At 36.5% G+C, this 26,681-nt stretch overlaps 1 protein-coding gene across 2 annotated transcripts in view; it reads left to right on the top strand.

The window, feature by feature from the left end:
- The window catches only part of LOC150091251 (BET1 homolog), a 41,775-nt gene that overhangs the window by 4,297 nt on the left and 10,797 nt on the right, over positions 1 to 26,681 (top strand). Inside the window, exons 2-3 of one of the 2 annotated variants that reach the window (XR_016547539.1) lie at positions 5,748 to 5,814; positions 7,584 to 7,675. Coding sequence is in view for 1 of the 2 variants with exons in the window: in XM_090382991.1 (XP_090239117.1) it covers positions 7,584 to 7,675 (92 nt within the window). In the remaining variant the exon portion in view is untranslated. The remainder of the gene's footprint in view (positions 1 to 5,747; positions 5,815 to 7,583; positions 7,676 to 26,681) is intronic. The other variant, XM_090382991.1, reaches the window with a different exon arrangement.

Below are 26,681 nucleotides of genomic sequence, written 5' to 3' on the forward strand. Positions count from 1 at the left end.
ATTGAATACACCATGAATTGTCAAACTAATAGAGCAAGCTTATCTGCAAAAAGATCTAAACCTTCCAAACACTTGCTAATTCATTTCACAAATATACGTGGTCTCAATTCTAATCTCAACGATGTCCATTTCCACTTGCAGTCTGCCAAACCGCATGTACTTTTTCTGACAGAATCTCAGTTATCGGTTGATTCAACTATTGCTCATCTCAGATGCCCAAATTATTCGCTGTATGATTCCTTTCGCCTCAAAGGTGGTACTTGTGCATATGTCCTTTCTGATGTTTCCTGTCAGAGACTTGGTAATTTGGAATCTCCTCTCTTCAATCTTCTCCGGCTTAAAATCTCTCTACCTCATTGTGTCAAATTCATCTGTTGACTTTATTGTTCTCCCAACTCCACTAATCACTTGGAGCTCTTTGACTTCCTCTCTTTGCAACTTGACTCTCTCCAGTCCAACTTTCCTAACAGTGAGGTAATTTTCCTTGGTGATTTTAATGTTCATAACTCCAGCTGGCTTCCGTTTTCTAGTCACACCGACCCAGCTGGTTGAGATGCTGAGGCTTTTGCAATTACTAATGACCTTGCACAGATTGTTCATTTACCTACAAGAATACTGGACAATCCTAATCATACAGCCAACACGCTTGATCTTTTTCTCACAAACAACCCTTCTAAGTACATAGTTGAAGTGAGAGGTCCTTTAGGCACTTCAGATCATAACTTAGTGATTGTCTCTTCTCCAATGGAGCCTTTATCTCATGGCTATTCCCAACCTCGTGTTGTTTGGCAATACAAGAATGCAAAATGGGATGACCTGCAAGATTTCTTTTCTTCTTTTCCTTGGTCAGATTACTGTTTCAAAACTTCTGATGTCAACGTTTGCTCAGATCGTGTCAGTGAAATTATTCTTGCAGGAATGGAATCCTTTATCCCACACTCCTCTTTAAAATATCGTCCTTTATCTAAATCTTGGTTTTCCAATAAATGTGCTAAGGCTGTTCAAGAGAAGAATGTTGTATATCGTAATTGGCTTGTTTCTAATTCTTCAGCTTCATTTTTTGCCTACACCAAAGCTCGCAACAATTGTAAAGCAGTTATTAATCAGTCCAAACTAGAGTTTGAACAAGCTAAGAGTAGAAAACTTGCTTCTTGCCCTAATGGTAGCCGAGCATTCTGGTCTCTTGCCAAAGCTATTGCCGCAACTTTTGCCCATCTCTGCTCCCACCTCTGTCCAAACCAGATGGTTCTGTTGTCACTTCAGCCAAGGATAAAGCTGACCTGCTAGCATCCCATTTTTCTTCTAACTCATGTATTAATGATCTTGCTAAAACACCTCCCTCCATTCCCAACACACTCCATTCAATGCCTCCTGTGGTCTTCTGTCAAAAGGATGTTTGACTAAACTTGATGCTCAGAAAGCTCCAGGTCCCAATGGTATTTCTCCACTTGTTCTCAAAACCTGTGCTCCTGAACTTACTCCTATTCTTTGCCGCTTTTTTCACTTTCTTATTCCAAAGGTGTCTTTCTTTTTCTGCTTGGAAATTTGCTCATATCCAACCAGTTCCTAAAAAGGGTGACAAATCCCTCCCATCCAATTATCGTCCCATTGCAATTACTTCTACTCTTTCTAAAGTAATGGAGAAATCCATTAACTGCCAACTCTTAAACTACCTAGAAACCTTTAGTCTGATCGTCTGATCAGCGATCACCAGTATCGATTCCTTCAGTTTCGATCCACTGGTGACATTCTGGCTTATGTTACCCATTTATGGACTAATTCAATGGAAAGGTTCGGTGAAACACAAGTAGTTGCTCTTGATATCTCAAAGACTTTCGATCGTGTTTGGCATAAAGGTCTTCTAAACAAACTTTCATCTTATGGTTTGCCATCTGTTTTTTGTAATTGGTTATCCAGTTTTCTCTCTGATCGCTCACTGAGGGTGATGGTAGATGGCTCTCTGTCTTCTAACTTCTCCACTAAAGTCAGTGTCCCCCAAGGTTCAGTTCTTTCCCCCACTCTTTTCCTTTTGTATATTAATGACCTTCTTCCATTGACTGGAAATCCTATCCATAGTTTTGCTGATGATAGCATATTGCATTCCACTTTCCATTTTGAGAAAACTTGCCTTGCTCAATAAGTTGAACTTCTCGAAAATCTGCTACCAATTCCTTAAATGTAGATCTTCAGGTAATTCTCCAGTGGGGCAAAGACAACTTAGTTGATTTCAATCCTTCTAAAACTCAGTCTTGTCTTATATCTCGCAAAAAGGATTCTTTTTCTCCTATGCTTATCTTTGTTGACACTCCAATTTCTAGGCAAAATTATATATCTCTTTTGGGGATTACCCTGACTTCTAATCTCTCTTTGCACAAGCACATTACAAATATTGCTTCCTCTGCATCTAAAAAACTTTGTTTTCTCTTTCGCTCTCGCCGTTACTTTTCTTCCAAACAGCTGTTCACTCTGTACAAATTGCAAATCTGCCCTACCATGGAATATTGTTCTCACATCTGGGGTGGTGCCCCCAAAATCTCTCTCAGGTTTCTTGATTCCATTCAGAAAAGGGCAGTTAGGTTAATTAATGATTCATCTCTAACAGTCTCTCTCCACTCACTGTCTCATAGAAGTACTGTTTCTTCTGAATTGGCTTCTATAATTCCTGCTCTCTCTTTCAACACAGTCCGAACACGTGCAGCCCCCAGCCAACATCCATTTACTGTCCAACTTCAAACTCACAGAACCAACTTTTCATCTTCCTCGTTTATTCATTCAACTGCCATTTTCTGGAACAACCTTTCTTCGTACGTATTTTCTGAAAATTACAGTCTACAGAAGTTCATGTCCAATATCAACAAATATTTTCTTTCATCTTCTCAGCCTCCGACCCAAGCACGGTACAGTGCTAAGTACTATAGGTTCTAATACCTCTCATGTTTGGGGTTTACATAAAAAAAAAAAAAATACAAAAAAAAAAAAAAATGAATATTTTTTAATGCAATAAAATGCATTTCCTCTGCTTTCTTTATCCAGTGCTTTAGTGAAATTCTTAATTAGTCCAAGCTTGATGTGTAAAGGGGGAAGAAAAACCTTTTGTGGATCAACCAGTGGAACATACTTTACATTGCTTTTGCCGTTAATATATTCATCTCTCTTGTCCCAGTGTTTTATGACGTAGTGTTTGGCTGTTGCACGACTATCCCACAAACACAGGAAATAACAGTATTTAGTTACCTTGCAACCCAACAAGCAGTCCAGTCACTTTGAGATCACCACAAATATTCCAACCATAGTCATTGTAACGTATAGCAGCAAGAATCTGGGATATGCTATCGTAAGTTTTTTTCAGGCCAACAGCATGAACAAGAGGAATTGATGGTAAAGTATTTCCATTATGAAGCAATACTGCTTTCAAACTTAGCTTTCACGCATCAATGAACAAACGCCATTCAGAGGTATTGTGATCAATGTTCAGTTCATGCATAAGACCAATGATGTCTTTGCAGACACATGTTGTTTTCCATTGCCAAATAACTTGAAAACTCTTCATTTCGCTTACGGTATATTGTAATGTTTGTACTTTGGCAAGTAAGTTCCACTGTTGTAGTCTGGATCCGAGTAATCCAGCCTTCTCTTTGGGTAAGCCCAAGTCTCTGATAAAGTCGCTTTATTCTTCTTATCATGGCAAATATCATGGCTTTCTTTTTACTACATTTTCATAATTGTAAGCCCTCTAAACTTTGTATGGCACACTTTGTGGTAGGCACAAATTTTATCATGGTTACTTAATTTAATTCTAAAATATGTGGCATATTCTTTTTTTGCAAATGAAGTTATATCCTGCCTTTGTTTCATCATGATGTAGTGACGGAAAATATAACAAAATATATTTGGATTGTTCACACAACTAAGAGTTGCCATCGTCAGAGACAGAATATGAAAATAATATTAGAACCATACTAGTTAGCATGATTGCACCAGAAAGCAAAACTGAATGTGGAAGAGACACTTTGCAAGTTTATATAGCTACCTGACTTGCAGGTTTTTACATGTTTAAACACATCTGGGCACATCTATGCCTGTTAGTCATAAGGGACATAGTACACATATTGCATATACAAGGAGAACAGTTCTTACTGTTTGTAAAAAAGCTGTATGCGATAGGTAAAAACAGTTTAGATTTTTAGAAACATCAAAATCTCTGAAGTTTAATCAGATAAAGAATTTATGCATTGTCCTGTTACCCCTCTAACACGTTGGTGTTGAAGCAGTGACCTAGCAGATCCAGAAATGTTTTGCTACTGGGTGAGCTGCCAATGCATGTGTTCCACTAGGCATATGAAAAGTTGAAATCACCTATAAGACATTCTGATTTCTGGTCTGCTCTATATATTGCTATAGTTAATTATACTCACACAGTCATTTGACCTATAACATTCTCCAATCCCATTTTTACTTTCCCAGTGTTTAAGTCATACTAGACTGACTCAATAATCCTGTGTCTAGTAATTGAACTGTTTTAGAATCTATGTGCTTCTAAACCAGAAGCATATAACTATCCTCCCTCTTTGGTATATCCTTTCTATACACATTATAATTACTATATTCAAATTCTCCAATATCAGAATGACACATCTATTATATCTGTAATATCAGCATTTGCTGACTTAACCAATACATTAAATTTATTTACTATACTATCAGAATTAGTGTGTGATATGCTGTTTGTTTTTAATAATACTAACAAAGCCCATTTTATTGCTTCTCCCATCTCAACCCCCCCCCCCAACAGTGTTTTCAGACAAATTACTGGCTTACCCCACTTTTAGTGGCTACCGCATTGATCAAATGGGTGACTAACCGGATATTGAAAATGTCTCAATAGAATCAATGCAAGAATCATTTCCACCTCTGCTTATTCCAGCAATGTTTATGCTCATTAACAAATTCACTCTGAGGCAACCCACCAGTGGATTGTCAAATGTCTAATTCTGCAGACTGTGCGACTCACCAGTGGAGTGACAAGTGCTACAATGTATTCCTTTTCTTTTACCTTCTTTACTGGTGTCAGAAAAAAAAATTTTTTAATCACATTTCCCACCTTACAGACAAGCTGTAGTTTATGCAAGAAGTGCAGAAGGAAAATAACTTAATTTAATCCATAACATAACTTAATTAGATGGAGATTTTGTTACCCACTGGTGGGTAACGAAATGTATCATTCTAAAGTTATCATGAATATGACTGACACAATTTGTTTATTGCAAATCGTGCATTAATTTACATACTATATTTAGATTTCAGAAAAGCTTAGAGTAATTTTAAATGGATACTGCTCCTCTTGAATTAATGTTATTAGTGTAGACCTTAGAGTTTCAGTGCTGGGTCCCTTAACCCTTTCGGTTCAATGTCATGTCAGACACACTGTTCTGTTTTGTCACTTATATAGCTTGTTTTCCCCCTCTTTTGGTGTAATTATTGAACTGCCTTCTATTTGTGCTTCATGTAAACAATATGACAAATTACTTGAATTTTTTTGCATTCAATTGTTAGCAGCTTGTGGCTATAGTTTTTCTTAATTTTTAGTGTTCACTGTGTATTTACTCTCTGACAAAAACAAAATGTTTAGTCATGGCATCAATATCTCATAAAGGCATTTGTGATGAAGAAATTGAGAAATTATTAGTACTTTCTGATTCAGAATTTGATTTACTATTGTCTAATAGAGAGGATGATATATCTTGCAGCAGTGATGAATAAATTGATGACGACTTGTCAACCAGTGCTGGTGTGGAAAATTGGAGACCAAGAAAGGTAAACGATGTTTCATTCAAACATTTTCCCTTTTCTGTTTCAAATTGTGATATTGTTTGAGTAATTCAAGTATTCCAAAAACTGAACTTCAATATTTTCGGCTTTGTTTTTTTACTGATTCTTTGTTTGAAAAAATTTTCAATGAAAAAATAATTATTCCAATGAAACTCTTTCACTACATTACTTCTTGATTATTCCATATGGTGCAACTGGGTTGGTTTCAATAAATGAGCTAAAGCTTTTTATTTATTTATTTTTTTTGTGTGTGATTATTAACATAGGACTAAATTAAAAAACTTCTATAAAGGAATACTGGTCTGAAGGATAAACAGGTAAAATCCTGTTTTTTAAAAATGTTTTTAGGAGGAAGAGATTTTGCAGATATTTGGGTTGCTACATCTTTGCCTACCAGCAAAAGGGAAAACGAAAGAAATTCAAAGTCGCAGATCAAAAGTGAAGAATATTGTTGATTATCTTGATAATCAACAATATTCTTGAAGCTAAAAAAAGTGAGATCTTCATGTATATGATTTAGCTGACTCAGAAACAGGTTATGTCTCAGCTATTGTGCCATATTTTGGAAAGCATTAGCAGAGGCATATGATGTAAGAAAGCAATCTAATACAGCATCAACCAAAAAAAAAAAAAAAAAAAAATTTCCCATTTTATCTATCCATTCGCCCCAAAAGTTTGTCTAGTTCTTCGTTGAATTTTTTTAAGCTATCAAGTTCCAGAAAGACTGATGGATGGAAGTTTGTTCCAGCAATCAACCATCTGCTGGCTAAAGGCAAATTTCTGCACATCTATTCTATAACTATCTTTCTTCAGTTTGAATTGATGCCCCCTCAGATGCATAATCTGAGAAGAGGAAGAATCCTATCAATGTGTAAGTAATAAATGTATAAGTTTGTGCTTTATATCTTCATTTTTGTAGACTGTGGATAATATTCCTCCAATTTTTGTTATTAGAATTGCCATTTAATAGAATCAAAATTAAATTTGCAAACATCATCACAATAACCGCCGCTTACTCCTATCAATGTGTAAGTAATAAATGTATAAGTTTGAGCTTTATATCTTCATTTTTATAGCCTGTGGATGATATTCCTCCAATTTTTGCTTATTAGAATGGCCATTTAATAGAATCAAAATTAAATTTGCAAACATCATCACAATAACTGCCACTTACTATAATTATTTTATGACACCAGAATAAAAAATAAATAAATGCTGGCTCGTTTGGATTATTGATGTTCAGATTTTCAATGCTCTACTGTACTCAGATTTTGACATTTTGTTTGACATGTCATGCTTTTTTTAAATTTATTAACCAAAAAATGACTTGTCTGGAAACCAATTTTCAGATGTTTTTACATGTGTAATTTTAGTAGTATACATTATCTTATCATCCCACTGAAGAATGTTACATGTGTATGAGAATGTTACAACTCCTCCCTAGAGGGTTTTAAAAAGTTAGAACATTGTTTTATTTATTTTTTTTTTTATTTTATTATTTATTTATTTTATTATTTTTTTTTTTTTTTTCAGTTTATGGAATTCAAAAATTCCATTAAATATTGAGGTAAACTCCTCTTATTATTTTACAAATATTAAATAGCTTCATCCAAATTTTACTTCTCAATGAAATGTTAATGTCATAATGAGCCTGAGTTTGATTTTAATTTTAGCTTTCGTCTTTTCCAATAATTTATTTTGATTTAAATATATTGCTGATATATAATTTTTAATTGTAATGAAACAAACTTTAGATGGGACCCATACTGGTTCTAGAGAAGCAGTTGAGGATGATAGCGAGCACCTCGTGGATGGTCTTCAAAATAAAATTTCTACTCTAAAATATGTAAGTATCTGGATCAGAAATTAACAGATACTTTTGTTATAAATTTTCCTGACTAAAGATGTTTTATATTTGATTTTGTTTACACTTGTGTGTGTGTGTGTGTGTGTGTGTGTGTGTGTGTGTGTGTGTGTGTGTGTGTGTGTGTGTGTGTGTGTGTGTGTGTGTGTGTGTGTGTGTCATAATATCCTATATCCTATATCCTATATGCTGGAATTTCCAGGCAAGTTGATTTTTTCCAGGTTAGTGGACAAACTTGGGAAGAGAGGATAATTTTAACACATGCAAGTGAAGGCTGGCAGAAGGTCAATTTGCACAAAAGCTGATATAGGAGAGAGATAAGCAGCTTGAAAACAATAATGGAAATAGAAATCAGCTTCTAAAGCAAAGAACAGAGTTAAGGAGAAAATCATGCCAAAAACAAAAATAGGTAAAACATGATAAAAATAACAGTACCAACTGTGAATTATATATATTGTCCAGTGTCACTTATTCTTGTAACTTCAAATGATTGTCATTTGAAAAAGAATAAAGAAAAGCTTCAAAGTTTGTCTGCTGGTAGACAAATGAGGGTCACTCCACCCTCCCAACTTTTTTGCTTCCTAAAAACCTGTATGTTACCTTTCAAGTCACAGTATCTTTTAAGAGGAGTTTTTCTTTAACTTTTCTGTTAAAAATTTAAGCACTTGTCATTAAAACTTGAAATTAACTCTTATGTGCCTTTCAGTTGGTTAACTGATAGCATCACAGAGGAGGCCTTAAATTAGTTAAAGAAAACTGCAAATTATGGTGCAGATAGGTAAGGTTAGTGACATTAGCCAATGTTATCCTACCCTTAACACCCAAAAGCATTCTTTTCTGTGTTGCTAGTTACAGTCTCCCCTTGTACAGCACGCAAGCCAGAGGGGATAAAAAAAATTTACAACACAGAATAAATTTACATAAATATTGACAGTTTAGTAAAAAAAAAAATCCATTGTGCTGGGTGTCTCCACATCATGTTCCAGTTAGTACTGATGTGATTCAGTTGTTTGTTGAAAGATAGTTGTTCTGTAGATCTTACTGAAGCATAATTTTTCACAGTTTGCTTGAAACTGGTTCAGAATTTCTGTTGTATTAAGTGGGAATATTCTGTTTATACTTTTCATGGAGATTAGTTTGGAGCAAAATGGCTTGTTTTGGAGACTGCATGATTGCCTCAGACTTTGTGGGTACGAGATGATACTGGATAGGACTGGCATGTTATATCTACCTGCCAATAACTTCACCAGGATATGTATATTTGTCCTGATAACAATAAACATCCAGGGTGTCCACTTCATATTTGCATATAGAATGCCTCTTGATACAGTGAAGGAAAATTGGAAGATCCGGTTTAACATCCAAAGAAGCCAATATTCAATGCTTAGTTTTAACATATGTTTCTGAAGCTGATGAGCGAAGCATATGAGGCAACTGGAGCAATGCACCTAACAATATATTCTTTCACCAGTTGAGCATCACCCCAGGGGCTCACATCTGGTGAGTATGGGCTTGGCAAACCTAGGGTCCTGAGCTGGATATCATCATTCTTCTATTTCTTGCTTTCTTGGTGATTCCCTCCTACTCTCTCTCTCTCTCTCTCTCTCTCTCTCTCTCTCTCTCTCTCTCTCTCTCTCTCTCTTAGGGTAAATGTGGGAATTTTTTTTTTTTTTTTTTTTGCCTAGTGCAGCACATATGGCTGCACCAGCTTCCTTGCACCATATGGCTAATAATAATAATTATGGACCCCAATTAATTCCTGTCTTGAGTGGCAGATGGCAGCAAGGATCTTCTTCTTTGTGGTAGTAAAATGTAGCTACACAGATAGCTACAACGGATATATCATGGTAATATAAAGTCCATGAAATGCATTATTCAACCTCTATATAGTACCGTATTTCTTCGATTCTAAGACGCCATCAATTGCAAGACGCACATTAATTTCAGTACCACCAACAGAAAAAAAGCTTTGATTCTAAGAAAAAAAAAAAATATATATATATATAAATAAAAAGCTAAAATAAATCTACCAGATATTTTTATTATAATACAATTCAATTTACTAACAATATTATTTATCAGTAGGTATGTTATTCATCACTTCCTTCTGAGCCGTCAATATCTGCATCTGAATCAATATCTGATTCTTCTGAGCTGTTGTTATCTTCATTATCCCATGATATATCATCTTCTGAGCCATCAAGAGCATTGGTGATGCAACATTTTTAAATGAGTGCTGCACTGTTCTTTCTGAGATGATTCAAATTTTGAGGACAGAAACCTACAACAAACATAATCGAGTGTGCAATCAAGTCATTAAGGAGTTTAAGTAACCTAAGGTAGATTTTGAAGAGTCTTTGGCTAAGAATGCAGAGAAAAACATCAAGATGTTAAAAGGAAAGATTGTTTCTACAGGGATGGAATACACTTAAATAGAAAGGGTGCAAGAATATTTGCTGATACTATCGAGGCAATGTTAGGTGGATCAGATTCACAGACTAATAGATTATTGGTAAGGGTATCCAATCCACGTGTTGGACAAGATTTTGCAGCTCCAGCGAACGTTAAGTTTTTAATTATATTTAGCCGTTTTATTGATTTAATTGTTATATTAAATTATTTTTTATAAGTAGCTTATAGACCTAACCAAGCTACTTGGTTTTCTATAAGTAGCTTATAGACCTAGTCAAGCTCCTTGGTTTATTTTGAATTTAGATAGCAATTTGAAAGTTAATTAATACTTAGTGTCTGTAGATTTACCGTTCATAACTTGCCGCCATTGTTATACAATGCAACGTATATCCCGAACTAGATAGTGTAAGGTTTAACGTAAAACTAGATAGCGGAACATATAGCACTGTATTACAAATCTGTTAGTTTAGTATAGTATTATCAATTAAACAGTAAAATTTATTAATCTTATTGAATTTCATTGTCAATTAAATTGTTTTTTTTTTTGATTTTTTTTTTTTTTTTTTTTTTTTTTTTTGATTTGGTAGTTGTTGGCGCATCGGCTTCAGTGGCCATATTGCACCTCCCAAGGTTTTTGCAGTACTTTGATCCAAGCCCGAGGCGGGAATCGAACCCGCGACCTTTGGGTTGCCGGGCAGGTACTTTACCCACTCGGCTAGCCCGGTCGGCTCAATTAAATTGTACTTTTTTAACTAAGTACATATAATGACCTAGATTTTACAAACGTAACATTATAAATTAATACATATAACTTGATAGGAGACACGAAAGTCATATAACATAACTCGGAGATAATACTCGATACTGAAATATATATATATAGTGTTATAACTGCATTGGGATATAAGTTTATGGTTATATTTTTGTATTAAAATTGAAATTTTATTTGACATTGAATCAAAATCGTGACTCAGACGAGAGCAGCAAAGCAAAAGGCTCAAGCTAATGGGAGTGCTGTGGCTCAGGGGAAAACTGAGAGGAGCAGTTGTCCTCGGAATCACAGACTTTTGAAATGTACTGCTTGTTTGATGTTTGTGGAGCAATCAGGAACGGGACATGATATTACTAAGGGAAATTCTTTGTGTGTGCACGATATAAGGAGTGTGACAAAATCAGATGCCAACTCAGCATTGTTTTGAGCCTATATGAGAGCTTGAAAGACAGGGTGAATGCCCTCGAAGTATTTAAACTGATGAGCCCATCAAGCTCTCAACTGCCCACATCAATGCCAGAGCTTGCCCTTGAACATCACGCAACACTGCGGCAACCCCCAAGGCAGAATGCACTAGTCCCAAAGGAACTAGTAGTTGTCGGTGACTCTATTGTCAGGGAAACGGGGAACATATTGTGCATAAAGGATAGATGGAACAGGACTAGTGTATGTCTGCCATTGGCAAAGGGTGATGACATTGTAGAGCAGATATCATCTTTTAAGGGCACAAAAAGTGATATTGTTGTACATGTTGGCACTAATGATATTAAGAGTAGAAGACTGGTGGAATTACTTAACAAGTACAGGTCAATGTTGAAAAAAAGCTGTGAGTTAGGGTTGAATTTCAAAGTGTCTGTCTGCAATTTTGCGCAAATGTGAGAGGAGTGAGTATATGATGAGAGACTTGTCGATCAGTTCAGCCCTGAAGAGATTGTGCAAGGCTCAAGGGGTGGAATCTTTCTCAGCCTGATCTGTGCTTGTTAACAGGAGAGACTCCTTCTAAAGGGATGGGATACACTTAAATAGAAAGGGTGCAAGAATATTTGCTGATGCTATCGAGGCAGCGTTAGGTGGGTCGGAAAACTGCTAGCTTGGGGGGGGAGATACATGGACTATTAGATTAACAGTAGCCACTGGTAGAGGTGAAAGTGGTTCTTGCACTGCATCTATTGGAATGAACAGCAGCCAAGAAAGCAAGGTGCAGAGGATTTCAGACACTGATGGGAGTCATTGCAGAACAAGTAAATACATGGGCTGTGTTAGGTTAGCTAAGAATAGGAACTATTCTTAGCTAACCATTGCATGTATACTTGCATGTACACCCATTCTAGGAGTTCGGTAAATAAATTTGATGAATTTGAAGTGTTGGTCAAACATAGAAGGCAGATATCATTGGGATATCAGAGACGTGGTGTCACACAGATAAAAGGAATGCAGAACTGTAATTGGGGAGCACAATGTATACAGGAAGGATAGACAGGATAAGAAGGGAGCAGGGGTTATGCTATTATTTAAAAACACATAAAATCCAAGGAAGTACAGCCAGCCGACATGGCTGGACAGTGCAGTGTTGAGTTGTTTCGTGTAACATAAGCACTGAGAAAGCAAACTTGAGAGTAGGAGTGTGTTATAGGCCTAATGACTCTGATGAGTATAAAAAAACAACTGTACAGAGAAATGGAGTGGGCCAGTAAATCAGTGTCTTATAATGGAGGATTTTGATTTCCAAGATATTGACTGGAATTTGTGGGTTGGTCACTCACACACTAGCAAGGCTTTTGTGGATTTATTGGATGATTGTTTTCTATAGCAGCATGTTTGGGAGGCAACTAGAGGGAGTAATACTCTTGATCTGATTATCAGTAGTGATTCTTCATGCATTAAGAATCTGCAGATAAAGGAACCACTAAGTGGCAGTGGTCACAGTGTGCTGAAGTGGGATTTACTCAAAGAGGAACTACCATCAGGGGTAAAGGGAAGGATTTTTGCTTTCATAAAGGTGACTACAATAGTCTGAGACGGTATTTAAATTCTATACATTGGGACCAACTGATGATGCTACCAACAACAAATTCAAAATGGGAAGCATCCAAAGAATTAATCTTGGAAACTACAAGGCTTTTCATACCAACTAAGAAATATTGTTCAAGATTTAGTCCTAAATGGATGTCAGATGAACTAATGAGACATGTGACAGAAAAGAAAAATGCATGGGATACATATAAATTAACAGGTGACACGGAAGCCTAAGATAGATATAAGCTGGTCTGTAACCAAGTCACAAAGGAGGTTAGGCAGGCAAATGCAGATTACGAAAAATCTTTGGCAAAGGATGGAACGAAAAACAGCAAAGAGTTCTTTACTTATGTAATCCCTAGAAGGAAGGGGATGAATCAGATTGGTCCACTTGATATCGATGGTTCAACTGTTGATCCTGCTCAGGTAGCTAAAAAACTAAATGAGTATTTTGCTTCTACATTCACACATGAGGAGTTATTCAGGGAGGGGAATGCCAGAGGAGAATTAAACTCTGGCAATGAGCTAGATGATTTTGTAATAACTGAGAGCAAGGTGGAGGAGAAATTGTTGAAGATAAATGTAAAAAAAGCACCTGGGGTGGATGGGATCTATCCAGTTATATTGATGGTGGCAGCAAAGGAAGTAAACAAACCCTTAGCCATAATTATGAGAGCTTCCTTGGACTCAGGGGAGGTACCCATTGACTGGAGATGTGCAAATGTGACCCCAATTCACAAAGGAGGATCAAAGGCAACACAAGTAATTGCAGACCTATTTGTTTAACTTCTGTTCCAGGAAAGGGTAATGGAGGCACTGATTAAAGAAGCATTGCAGGATCATCTAGACAAAATTTCAGTTATAGCCCAGACCCTGCATGGGTTTGTTAAGGGGAAGTCTTGTCTGACCAGTTTGATTGGATACCATGATGTGGGGCGCCTCGGTAGCCAGGTGGGCAGGAGCAACAATGCGTAGCACATGCTTCTTGATTAGATCGAGGTTCAAGCCCGTGAGCACCAAATACGGAGGATGCGGAAAGGTCAGGGAATGACCACCGCATATCCCCAGAGCAATATGGCCTTAATTGCTAATGCTCATAAAAACCAAATAATAACATATAACCATGATGTGGTCACAAAGAATAATTTTGGTATCATATATTTCGATCTTAGGAAGGCTTTTGATAATGTTGCACAAATTGGAGCAGCGTTGCATTGGAGGTCAAATTGCGCTATGGATAAAGGGATGGTTGAGTGGGAGAAGACAGAGAGTGGTAATCAATGGACATTGCTCTTCGTGGAGTAATGTTATTAGTGGAGTCCCCCAGGGTTCAGTGTTGGGTCCATTGTTGTTTTCTGTATTTATTAATGATATTGATGATAATATATCAAGCTTAATGTCTAAGTTTGCAGACGATATGCAGGTCGGCATAGTTGTTAATGACATTAATGACAGTATGCTTCTACAACAGGATCTGAAAAGGCCGGGCAGATGAGCTGAGAAGTGGCAACTGAAGTTTAACATTGACAAATGCAAAATACTGCATATGGGTAGCAGTAATGCCATAGAAATGTACCAACTGGGTAGTGTTACACTCAGGGTAGTGGAGAATGAAAGAGATCTGGGGGTAATTGTGCAGTCAGATATGAAGTTTTCTGAGCAGTGCAGACAGGCTGCCAGAGTAGGTCATGAGGTCTTGTCATTAATATACAGGAATTTTGTGAACATGGATAAGGAGGTGATTATCCCCTTATATAAGACAATGGTCAGGTCACACCTTGAGTACTGCGTACAGGTCTGGAAACCTTGTTTTAGGAAGGATGTAGGCTCATTCTATTGCTAGAGTGAGTACAGAGAAGGGCAACAAGACTGGTGAAGGGAACAAAGGGGTGCTCTTATGAAGAAAGGCTTTGTGAAGTTCTGCACATTGCAGCTTCTGTAGACTAGGCACCTGCGATGTGATCTGATTGAGGTCTATAAAGCCTTGAATGGGTTGAGCAGGCTCAATGCTGATGGGATTCTTCTTCTTGCTCAGATTTCAAACCTGAGGGGGCATAGATTCAAAACGAGGAAAGACATTTGTAGAATAGATGTGCGGAAGTTTGTCTTTAGTCAGCGGGTAGTTAGCTGGAACAAAGTTCCATCTGTTATTGTGGAAGATGATAGCTTAAATAAATTCAAGGCAGAACTAGACAAACATTTGGAATGAATGGATTAGTGAAATGTGAAGGGTTTTTTTTTTTTTTCCTTTTTTTTTTTTTTTTTTTTTGACTGATGCTGTATAAGCTTGTTTTCTTGCATCATGTGCCTCTACTAATGCTAAGATTTCTTTACTTATGTAAACACTAAAAGGATTGGAGGAAAAGGAAGGAAGTTATATTGGCCCACAAGATATGAATGGCATAACTATAAATGATTCTGTTCGGGTTGCTGACAAACTAAATAGTTTGCATCTATATTCATGCATGAAGAAGGTTTTAGGGATGGAAACACCAGAAATACACCAAGTTAAAATTGAGAGCCAAATGATTTTGTTAAAACTGAGAATAAACTGGAAGAGAAATTGCTAAAGCTAAAAGTAATTAAGGCACCTGGGACTGACAGGATCTATTCAGCTATACTAAGAGAAGCAACAAAAGGTAAGCAAACTTTTGGCCATAATTATGAGAGCATATTTGAATTTACGGAAGGTTCTAATAGATTGTAAGTGTCCAGTGTGTGTCCCCTTTTCACAAAGGAGAAACTAGAGTGACATAAACAATCATAGACTTATAAACTTGACTTCTATTCTAGGGAAACTAATGGGGTTGGCAGTTTAAAGAAGTACGGGAATACCTCGCATAGCGCAGTTTCAACGTCATTAACCTTTACCCCTGGCAGACATACTCTAGTCCTCTTGCTCCTATCCTTTTTGCACAATATGTTCCCTGTTTTCCTGACAATAGAGCCACTGACAACTAGTTCCTTTGGGACTAGTGCATTCTGCCTCGGGTGTTGCCGCTGTATTGTGTGATGTTCAAGTGCAAGCTCTGGCATTGATGTGGGCAGCGGAGAGCTTGATGGGTCCCCTCAATTTAAATTCTTTGAGGGCATCCACCCTGTTCTTCAAGCTCTCGTATAGGTTCCTAACAACACTGAGTTGATGCCTGATTTCCTCACACTCCTTACATCGTGCACACACAAAGACCTTCCCCTTGGCAACATCATGTCCTGTTGTTCTTGATTGCTCTACAAACATCAAACAAGCAGTGCATTTCGAAAAGGCTGTGATTCAGAGGACAACTGCTCTTCTCAGTTCTCCCCTGAACTACAGCACTCTCATTAGCTTGAGCCTTTTGCTTTGCTGCTGTGGTCTGAGTCATTATTCGATTCAAATTTAAATAAAATTTCAATTTAAATACAAAAATATAACCTTAAACTTATATCCCAATGGAGTTATAACATTATATATATCTATATATATATATTTAACTAATAACAATTAAGATAAACCTGGGACCAAAAAATTTTAAATAGAAACTTAGAATTTAGTAATTTGAAAAAAATAGCAAAGCTGTGATAGATGCAAACAGAAACGGGTAAGTAAGAAATACATTACATCGAATGGACCGTCAATCCGCTCAAAGCCCCCGATGAAGTAGGGGATTGACGTCCATGTGATGTAATACAAAAATGTATAAAGATGTAATACAAAAATGTATAAATATGTTTAATATTATATAATATTGTTTTAAAATAGTATTGCTACAGTTTTTCATCAATAATTGATATAACTTTTAGCAATGCGTAACAAGTTGAAAAATCCTGAATGTATAGGCCATGGGAAATTAAGATAACCGAGATTAGGCTAGCTTAAAGACCTGTAATGTATTAACTATAATACCTATGTGTAGAAAATACCTGTAATTAAGAAAATGAACAAAGACGGAATAAACCACAATAGAATGATAATACAAAAAGAAATAACAATATGTACTCTGTTCGTACCCATGCATTGCTAAAACAGCTACTGGGACAACAGTAAAAGCTAGAGATAGAAATAAATTAAGTAAAACTACTATAAAAGCATATTAAAAATAAAAATACAACATGAATTATCATATTACAAAAGAATAATATATATATATACACACCATTTGGGGTCAAAAAACTGGGTGCGTATTATACAGTGGTTGTAGATTTTTTTACTTGCATTTCCTGCTTTTTCGCGCTTGTTGTCTTTTCGCTCATTGTTTTTGCACTTGTTACCGGTATATTAAGTTACGTTTTGCCACGTTCTTCCCAGAAATGACTCAGAAAAGATTTTCGTACAGTGCTGAATTAAAGTTATGAGGAGTTGTATGAATTTTATGATGAATAAAACTTGAGTTCAATAACTTTATGTAATACATTTTTTTTTTTTCAAATTTCGGGCCCCAAAATTAAGGTGCGTCTTATACATGGGGAAATACGGTATATATTACTTCTCCTTTATCTTAGCACCCTTCTTTGTTCTCCATGATAGCAGTTTCTGTTTCATTCACCCTTTGTTTTCCATACTTAGCGATACTAGTACTATAACATTAGCACATTGCCTTTCATGACTACTAACATATAAAAAAAAAATAAATAAATTTTCTGTTTATACTCCGGGACGACCAAACGGTCAGAGGAGTTCACAAGATAGATAGATTACAAGAAACAGCACCGTATTCAGTAGTCACGGGCTTGAACTCCGGTCACTCAAGGCACGTGTACTTATGCACCCCCGCACCTGACCACTAGGCTACGGCGGCCTATGTGTGTGTGTGTATATATATATATATATATAATATACACTATTTACCGGGATTGGATTAACCGGGACACTTCAAGATTCCAAATTTAAAAAAAAAAAAAAATGAACCAGAAATCATAAAATTCAAGTAATAACTAGAATAGGTATAAACAAATGTTTTGCAAGTCATAAATAAGTGACAAGAAGCAGCATTATAAGTCGTCATTGGGAGATTAGTATACCTATTATCTTGCAATCCCCATCAATCAAAAAAAATAAATAAAGTGAGACCAAATGTTTAGTTTGATTTAGTGCGTCGCATTGATTGATGTGTCCTGTCACATCACAAAAGGACAAATTTTGTTTCATTATTTATGTCAGGAATGTTGGATTTTTTTTTTGTTTAGAAATTGCGAAAATGATGGCCAAACACAAGAGTTGTGTTTTCAATTAAACAAAAACTTGAAGTTATTCAAAAGTTTGAAAATGATGCATCCATTAAATCCCTAATGAACCATTATAATGTTGGTGACCAGACTGTACGTGACATTGAAAAAAATAAAGGGAAGTTATTAGATTTAAAATTGACATCGTAAAAAATAAACAGACGCATCGTATTGGACATGCGAGTAGTGTGTGGTGAGTTTTTTGTTTTTTATCTATCGCCGTACTGTTCACGTAGGTTGCTGAACATTTTTCAATACAGTAAGTCCCGACTTACGTTACATTATTTATATTTTTTTTTATGACTGAAGATTTCAAGTGAAGGGGACACACATTTCACCATAATGGAAAAAATGAAAATGGAATCCTTCACAGAATTCCAGCTATCGGTATTATCGCAAATGCAATATGATCGAGTTTACTACCGATTTATAATTAATTGCACTAACAAAAAAGTCCAATAAACCGGAAAGTGCAAATTGTTTTTATTGTTTTATGGCAGTGACCTCCAGAAATGTGCTTTAGTAAAATGTGAGCTAGGGTGGAGTGATAATAGTGAGTTTTCGCCTTAACCTTGTGAAGTTCTTTTCAGAAAACTTAATTTTGACTATTATCATAGTGCCGACTAAGAGCATAAGTGACAGCGCTACTAGTAAATCTACCAAGAAAAGGAAAGCGATCGAGTTGGATCAGAAAATTAAAATAATAACGATGTACGAAAATGGGCAAACATCAATCGACAACAATATGCAAGGTATCAGCAGGCATCATCCGACGCTTGTCTCAGATAAAAATATTCCAAGAAATGCGCCCACTGACGAATGGCCACAAGAGCCATATTGTGATGAATGCACTACTTTACCACACTTTACAAGTATCTTACTTTACACTACTTTACAAGTGTCACGCGGAATTCAGATTTATCTTGATAAATCTGAATTCCGCGCTCTTGATACACTAAGAGTGGCAACAGTGAACACAATAAAGGAGAAAGACAGAATACGAGAAGCGGTCGGCACCAATGAAGGTCAACTATAATAATCAAGGCTACGAAATACATACCAGTTTTTACAGTACAATAACATGCGTTTTTTCTTCCTTTTGTGTTTTCTTTTCTTATGTGCCACTTGTGCTACTTCACCACTGTCCCCAGATAAAGTTTTAAATTGAACTAATTAAAAATATATAACTATTTTTTCTTCATTCTTCTGATGATATAGCAGCAATATTTTATTAGTCATTCCCGAGTTAAGTGAAACTCGACTTATGTAAGAAGTCCTTTTACGTATGTCGAGGACTTACTGTATTTTGGATTAACCGGGAAATCGATTATCTGGGAATATTTTTTTACCATCTATCCCAGAAAATCGAGAATCTACTGTATATATATATATATATAGAGTGGGCCTCGTACCACCAACTTAATTCGTTCCACGAACTGGTTCATGGTATGAAAAATTTGTGGTACAAAACATGATATCCCATAGTATCCTATAGGAAATAAATTAATTGGTACCAGACCCTCCACAAAAAAAAGGCCACCATTTACATGGTGGCCTTTTTTTTTTTTTTTGAATAAATAGTGTATACTATATACACTATTTATTCTTCTTTGTGGTTTCAGGTTCATGCTTACAGGTTCTTCATGTTCAGAAGCTTCAGTTTCTTCAAGTTCTTCTGCCTCTTTCTGCTTTTTAGCATTGAAGAATCTATTGAGTGCTGATTGCTTTTCTCTCTTTTTAAGGAGGTTCCTGAAGTAGTGAAGTGCTTTGTCATTGTAGAGGTTCCCCACTCTGTTCACTTCAGCTGTGTTGAAGTGGCACTCCAACACAGCTGAAGCTTCTGTTGTGAAGCTTCTTCCAGTCCTGAAGAATCTCCTTGATAGTAGCTGAAGGCATTGGACCTTTGGTGATGTTCTCCTCCTCTGAGGAAACATTTTTTTCCCTTTCCCCAACCTGATGTTTATGCAGCTCCTTCAGTTCTTCCGTGGTCAGCTGCACTTCATGCTCCTCTATTAACTCCTCCACATCTTCTTCCACTTCCAAGTCCAGGTCCTTAGCTGCTGCCACAATGTCCTTCATGACTTGGGCTCCATTGTCAGGTTCTTCTCCTTGAACACAGGCTGGCCACAGGTTTCTCTTGGCAGAGTTCATGTTCCTGACTGACACTTCACGCTAAGCTTTTTCTATGAGTCTAATGGCGTGCACAATGTGAAATTCTTCCTTCCAAAATTTCCTCAATGTCATGAAGCTGTAAGCATGGCAAACTTCAAAGCACCTGGTGAAAAGTGCTTTGGTGTAGAGCTTCTTGAAGTTTGCTATGACATTCTGGTCCATTGGCTGAATTAGAGGTGTAGTGTTGGGAGGTAAGAAAACAATCTTCAGGAAGCTGAACTCCAATTCCAGGGCATCTTCTAAATCAAGTGGGTGGCCAGGTGCATTATCCATGGTGAGGACAGCCTTTAGTGGCAAGTTCTTTTCCTCCAGGTATTTCTTCACTGTAGGTGCAAAGACTTCAAGCACCCAGTCCTTGGAAATAAGCTTAGTAACCCAAGCTTTTGGGTTAGATTTCCAATAGACTCCAAGTTTACCTTTGACAATTGAGTGCTTCTTAAATGCTCTTGGTGTTTCAGAATGATACACCAAGAGAGGCTTGACCTTCAGGTCTCCACTAGCATTGGCAGCAAAGAGGAGAGCCAGCCTGTCCTTCATAGGCTTGTGGCCTGGCAGAGATTGTTCTTCCCTTGTGTTTTTACTGGGCATTTTTTTCCAGAAAAGCCCAGTTTGATCACATTGAAGACCTGTTGTGGTAGATCTCTTTCATGAGCTTCTGAAATTTCTTGGCAAATTTATCAGTGTCTTCTTTATCAGCACTTGCTGCCTCCTCATGCCTTATGACACTGTGAATGCCAGTCCTCCCCTTAAACTTCTCAAACCACCCCTTGATTGCTTTAAATTCAGATTATTCAGAGCTTTGCCCTGGAGTTTTTTCCTTCAGGTCAGCATAGATGTGCTTGGCTTTCAGACAGATGACTCTTTGCTGATGGTATCTCCTGCCATTTGCCTTTGGTGGATCCACAATAGCAGCAAGTTCTCCATTTCTTCAATGATGGGGTTTCTTAGGGTACTTAATCTGGTCACTCCCTTTGCAACCTCAACATTCTTGATGGTCTCCTTGTTCTTCAAGATAGTTCCAATCGTGGATTTGACTCCATATTCAATTGCCAGATAAACTACCCTAGCTCCTTTTTCATGCTTGGCAATGATGTCTTTCTTGGTTTCAATAGTGATTTTCTTGAGGTGTTTCCTTGGACTGACTTACACTGACACTTTTCTTAGGACTCATTTTTTGAATCTTTTCAAAATCTTTTTTAAACTCTTTTCAAAAGAAACTTTCAAAAAACAAATTTCGAACTTTCCTAAAACAAAAGAAAGACATGGTGAATAAAACAGAATGTGTGTTGTGTTTGTATTAACCACTTCCCTGATTATCCCGAGATATCTCGTGGTCGTGTACGAATTTGTGTTCTTTCAATACTTACCCGAGTGAAGCCATCAGAAGCAGTGAAGGGTCACCCGAGCGAAGCCATCGGCACGTGGTAAAGTAGTGCATTCATCGGAATATGACTCTTGTGGCCATTCACCAGTGGGCGCATTTCTTGGAATATTTTTATCTGAGACAAGCGTCAGATGATGCCTGCTGATACCTTGCATATTGTTGTCGCCTGGTGTTCTTTTCTGAGCATTTTGCTGCACGAGGTTGTCTGTTTCGTTTTCAAGAATTAATTGTGGATAATGACTGAAGAATATTGCAGTTCTGATCGGGATAATAATTCTAGGAATATACAACATTGAATACTTCAATTTGTTCCATAATCAAGCACTGTATTACACGGCATAAAAGCAATAAAAATCGTTATTTAAAAAATTAGTATTTTTTTGACACGAAAAGTTCGTTGTATGGGGCGTTTGCCATATGAGGCCCCACTGTATATATATATTTCAGTATCGAGTATTATCTCCGAGTTACATTATATGAATTTTGTCTCTCCTTTCAAGTTATATGTATTAATTTATAATGTTACATTTGTAAAATCTAGGTCGTATGTATTTATTTAAAAAAGTGCAATTTAATTGACAATGAAATTTAATAAGATTAATAAATTTTGCTGATTAATTGATAATACTATACTATACTATACTAAGCTAACAGATTTCTATTACAGTACTGTGTGTTTTGCTATCTAGTTCGGCATTACGTTGTATTGTATAACAATGGTGGCAAGTTATGGATGGTAAATCTGCGGACACTAAGTATTAATTAACTTTAAAAATAACTAAGTTCAAAATAAACCAAGAAGCTTGACTAGGTCTATAAGCTACTTATTGAAAATAATTTAATATAACAATGAAGTCAATAAAACAGCTAAATATAATTAAAAACTTAGCATTTGCTGTAGCTGCAAAATCTTGTCCAACACGTGGATTGGATACCTCAGAGAATGTCAGAATTTAAAATAATTTGCAAGGAAAACACCAGATGTTATTGGAACTTCATGAATTTTCAGCCATCTTCTAATTTGTTTATCTCCATTTACCATTTTCCTGACATAATATTGTGTTGACAAGGACCTTTTCTTCTGATCAGTAGGAAAGTGATCGGTGTTCACTTGTACTGGACCATACTCAACTATTAATGTTCTCATCTTAACATTTAAATATTACGGCCAGGTAGCTGGATCCTCAATATTGAAATCAGCACTTTTGTTGATTTGCTTCAAGGCTGAAGAGGTTCCTTTTCCATCTGCAGCAGATGCTCTCTCAATCGGTGGATAAATTAATAAATTTTCATAATCCTCCTGCTCTTCATTCATTTCCACAATGTTTTTTCCATTGGAATACTCATTGCTTTTATTGCATTCACAGAAAACTTCTTCATCTTCCTTCTCTGGTAACTTTGTTTTATTCGAATTTGAAGGGGGGCCAGTAGGATTGATATCACTTTTTATATATTTAAAAAGAGCATCTTATTGTTATCTTGCAGTCTGCTCTTTATGCAATTTTCTTTTTATTTTTTCATTTCATTTAAAATATTTTCTGTTTCGATCTCACTTTCAGCTTGTCATGATGTTTCCTCAGTATAATTTTAAATAAAAATATTGATATTTATTTAGTATTCTTAATACACATACATACATGGTAAAGAATTTAAAAATATATATTAATGATAAAAAAAAAACATTGTAAAAAAAAGTGTAGAATTAGCCGAAGGCACTTATTGTGCAGACGTGCATCACGGTATTTTTTTAAGGAAAAGGCCCCGCACTTGGAACTTTTCCAAGCCAAGTGCGGTCGCACTCACTTCAAGCCAACCCTGTTGATTAGCTAATATGATCCAGTAAGAGGATGCAAGGAACTGGATACAAATAATGATTTTGACATCATATATTTAGATTTCAATGAAGCTTCTGTCACAGTCCACACGAAACACTACTGTACTGCATATGGAGCATTCAGGTCAAGTTACTGCTATGGATAAAGGGATGGTTCCGTGGCAGAAGAAAGTGGGTGGTTATAAATGGGCACTGCTGTTCTTGGACTAATATTATTAGTGAAATCCCTCACAGTTCAGTGCTGAGTTCCCTTACTGTTTGCAGTATTTATTAGCATTATTGATGAAGACATATCAAGCTTATTGTCTAAGATTGCAGATGATACAAAGTTTGATAGGTTAGCTAATGAGAGGAATCAAGGTGTTACTACTGCAACAAGATCTGCGTTAATTAGGTTGATTGGCTGAGAAGCAACTGGGATTTAACATGGGTAAATGAAAGGTGTTGCATATGGGCAACGGTAATCCCAGAATAACAAACCAATTAGGTGGTGGAGCATGAAAGAGGCCTAGGGTTAATTGTACAGTCCAACATTAAATTCTCTGGTCATTGCTGACAGGCCATCAGAAAAGCTCATGTGGTTCTGCCTATGATATGCAGGAACTTTGTATGTAGGGACAGAGGTGATTATTCTGTTGTATAATATGATGGTTAGGCAACATCTTGAGTACTACATACAGGTCTGGAATTTAAAGAAAGATAATCTCTTGGAATGGGTGCAGAGAATAGTAGCAAAATTAGTCAAGAACACAAAAGGGGGGGGAACCTTACCACTTTTGTCCTTGGTTCTGCAAATTGCATCTCGTGGAACCTAGGCCCTTGTAAGGAGAGGTGATTGATTTTTTTGTGGCTTCAAATGGATTGAGTAAACTAAAGGGGACATAAACTGAAATTGAAAAAGGATGGCTGCATAATAGATATGAAAAAATTTGCTTTTAACAGAGAATAATTGTTGGAACAAGCTAACATCTGTTGTTGTGGATGTGGGTAGTTTGAATAAATTTAAGGAAGAATTAGACATTATTAGATGGCATGGACAGATGAGGTGAGTAGTGTTGTTGTTTTGTTGATGAAGCTGTAAAAGTTTGATTCCTTGCATCATTTGCCAGTATTACTACTAATAATAATAATACAACAGGTAGCAACTGACCATCATAAAATGGGTAATGTGCAAAGAAATTTCATGATCAAAGGAAAGTATGATGGCCTTCAATTTCAGGAGCAACTGTAGCAGATTGAAGTACTAATTGGGCTCTATTAACTGAATAGCGTGAACAACAATGACCAAATGTATTAGACAGGTGAGTTCTGGCACAATACATAATATTCATGGAATGTGCCCAAAGCAATACATGGTAGCTGGATATTATAAACCAGTTGGGTTATGCATTGGAACTTATGGACATTGAATGTGAGATAGTGGTTGGATGCCATATCATTAATTTCTTGCAATTGCTGTGACATCTGAACTTCCCAAAATTCACTGTCAGGTATTCTTCAAATTTGGAAGACTGTTGATGAGACCACAATTTGGGGGGAGGTCTGGACAGCTTTATGAATTCATGAAAAATGTTCAGTGAGTAAATATCATCTGTGAAAAACATCATTGTACAAGTCAAAGAATCAATAAGAACATTATTAATACATCAGCCATCCTTGGGATGCTGCATAGTCTTTAGTGAAATGGCATTCCTCCCAACATTTATGGACTCTGGAACAGTGGCAGAAGGTGCATTGAAGTGAAGAATTGTATAAAACATTGTATAGCCTTGCTGTTCAATGTTTCATTCTGTGTGATGTGCATGAGTAGAAGTTGTCTGCTTTGCAAGCACTTCCTGTTAGTGTATTGTCTGAACTTTGAATTTTGTGGAGGCAGTCTGCATTGCATAACATAGATAGTTGGAGTAGGGTCCCCAGATATCTATAAAAAAATAGACGAACGTTAACAGCTATGCATAAAAAAGACCTGCTAATGTGGAGTAATAGAAATAAAAATTTGATTGATTAGAGAGCAATGATGTGGTCTGATGAATGAACTTTTTACTGTACTCAGACGATGCCAGACATGGGTTCACAGAAGAAGTGATAAGGCATTTCATCCAGACTGCTTACAAGGTGTCGTGCAAGCTTATGATAAATCACTAAAGTTTTAGGGATATTGTAACTATTATAAAGTGGGTCCCCTGTTTGAAATATCAACCAGGTTGAATCAGACTGGCTGTACAAATATTTTGAATGATCAGATTATTTGTTATGTTTTTGGTGAGTATGTAATTTAACAGCACAGAACAGTTTCTTCTATGATCAAGATAAACCCTGAGCTCCACATATTTGTTGTACATGTTGTGCTCTGACACTTTGAGGATGTTTGAATGGAAAAATTAAATTTGTGCCATTTGAAGTACCAATGATATAGCAGGAACAAAAAGATGATTTTATGAACTGCTACTTATCCTTAACCGAGTCTGTTAGTTTTTTTTTGTGTAAGATTAAGAAGATTTTGTACTGCCTTCTGCATTGCAGCCAGTAGTTCATTCTGATGGCATGCCAATTCCTGAGCCTCCTAAGACATGCAGTTTAGATGAAGATATGTGTGTCTTGCTAAGCTGATAAACAAATAGAAGTGTTCAACATGAATGAAGAATATTTATACCAAGAGTCAGCCTCGTTTGATTACTTAGTTGAAAAGTGACCCATTTCTTGAGGCACTTGTTTCTTACATTAACTCAATCGGAAGGGTAACCATCAAAAGGGTGATAAACTATCAAAGGTTCATCACTCTTTCCTCCAAAATGATTAAAATTCTTATTTTTAAAGTTTTTATTACTTTGTCATATCATTATTTTTAATTACTCTTAACATTGACATGTCAATTGAACCTTGAATCTGGCAGTTGTTAGGAACTCGTGGGAGACAGGGAATTGTATACAATCCAAAAATGTTGTATTGTGGAATTCAGAGAAATGTTTACAGTGCGTGTGCTACGCACTGTTGCTCCTTCCCACTGGATTTGTTTTTGAATTCATAAATTACATTCATTTTTGAATCCTCTCATCAGTCTAACATAACAGTGTAGCAACAGTATTATTATTAGCCATATGATACAAGGAAGCCTCAAGCTTTTGCTGCACCAGCCAAAAAAAATTTGAGTTACCCTGAGAGAGAGAGAGAGCAAAGGTCAGAAATAGAAGGGGAA

This window comes from Mastigoproctus giganteus, chromosome 1 (assembly GCF_048544385.1).
Source record: "Mastigoproctus giganteus isolate SK-2022 chromosome 1, ASM4854438v1, whole genome shotgun sequence".
In the NCBI taxonomy this organism is placed as follows: Eukaryota; Metazoa; Arthropoda; class Arachnida; order Uropygi; family Thelyphonidae; genus Mastigoproctus; species Mastigoproctus giganteus.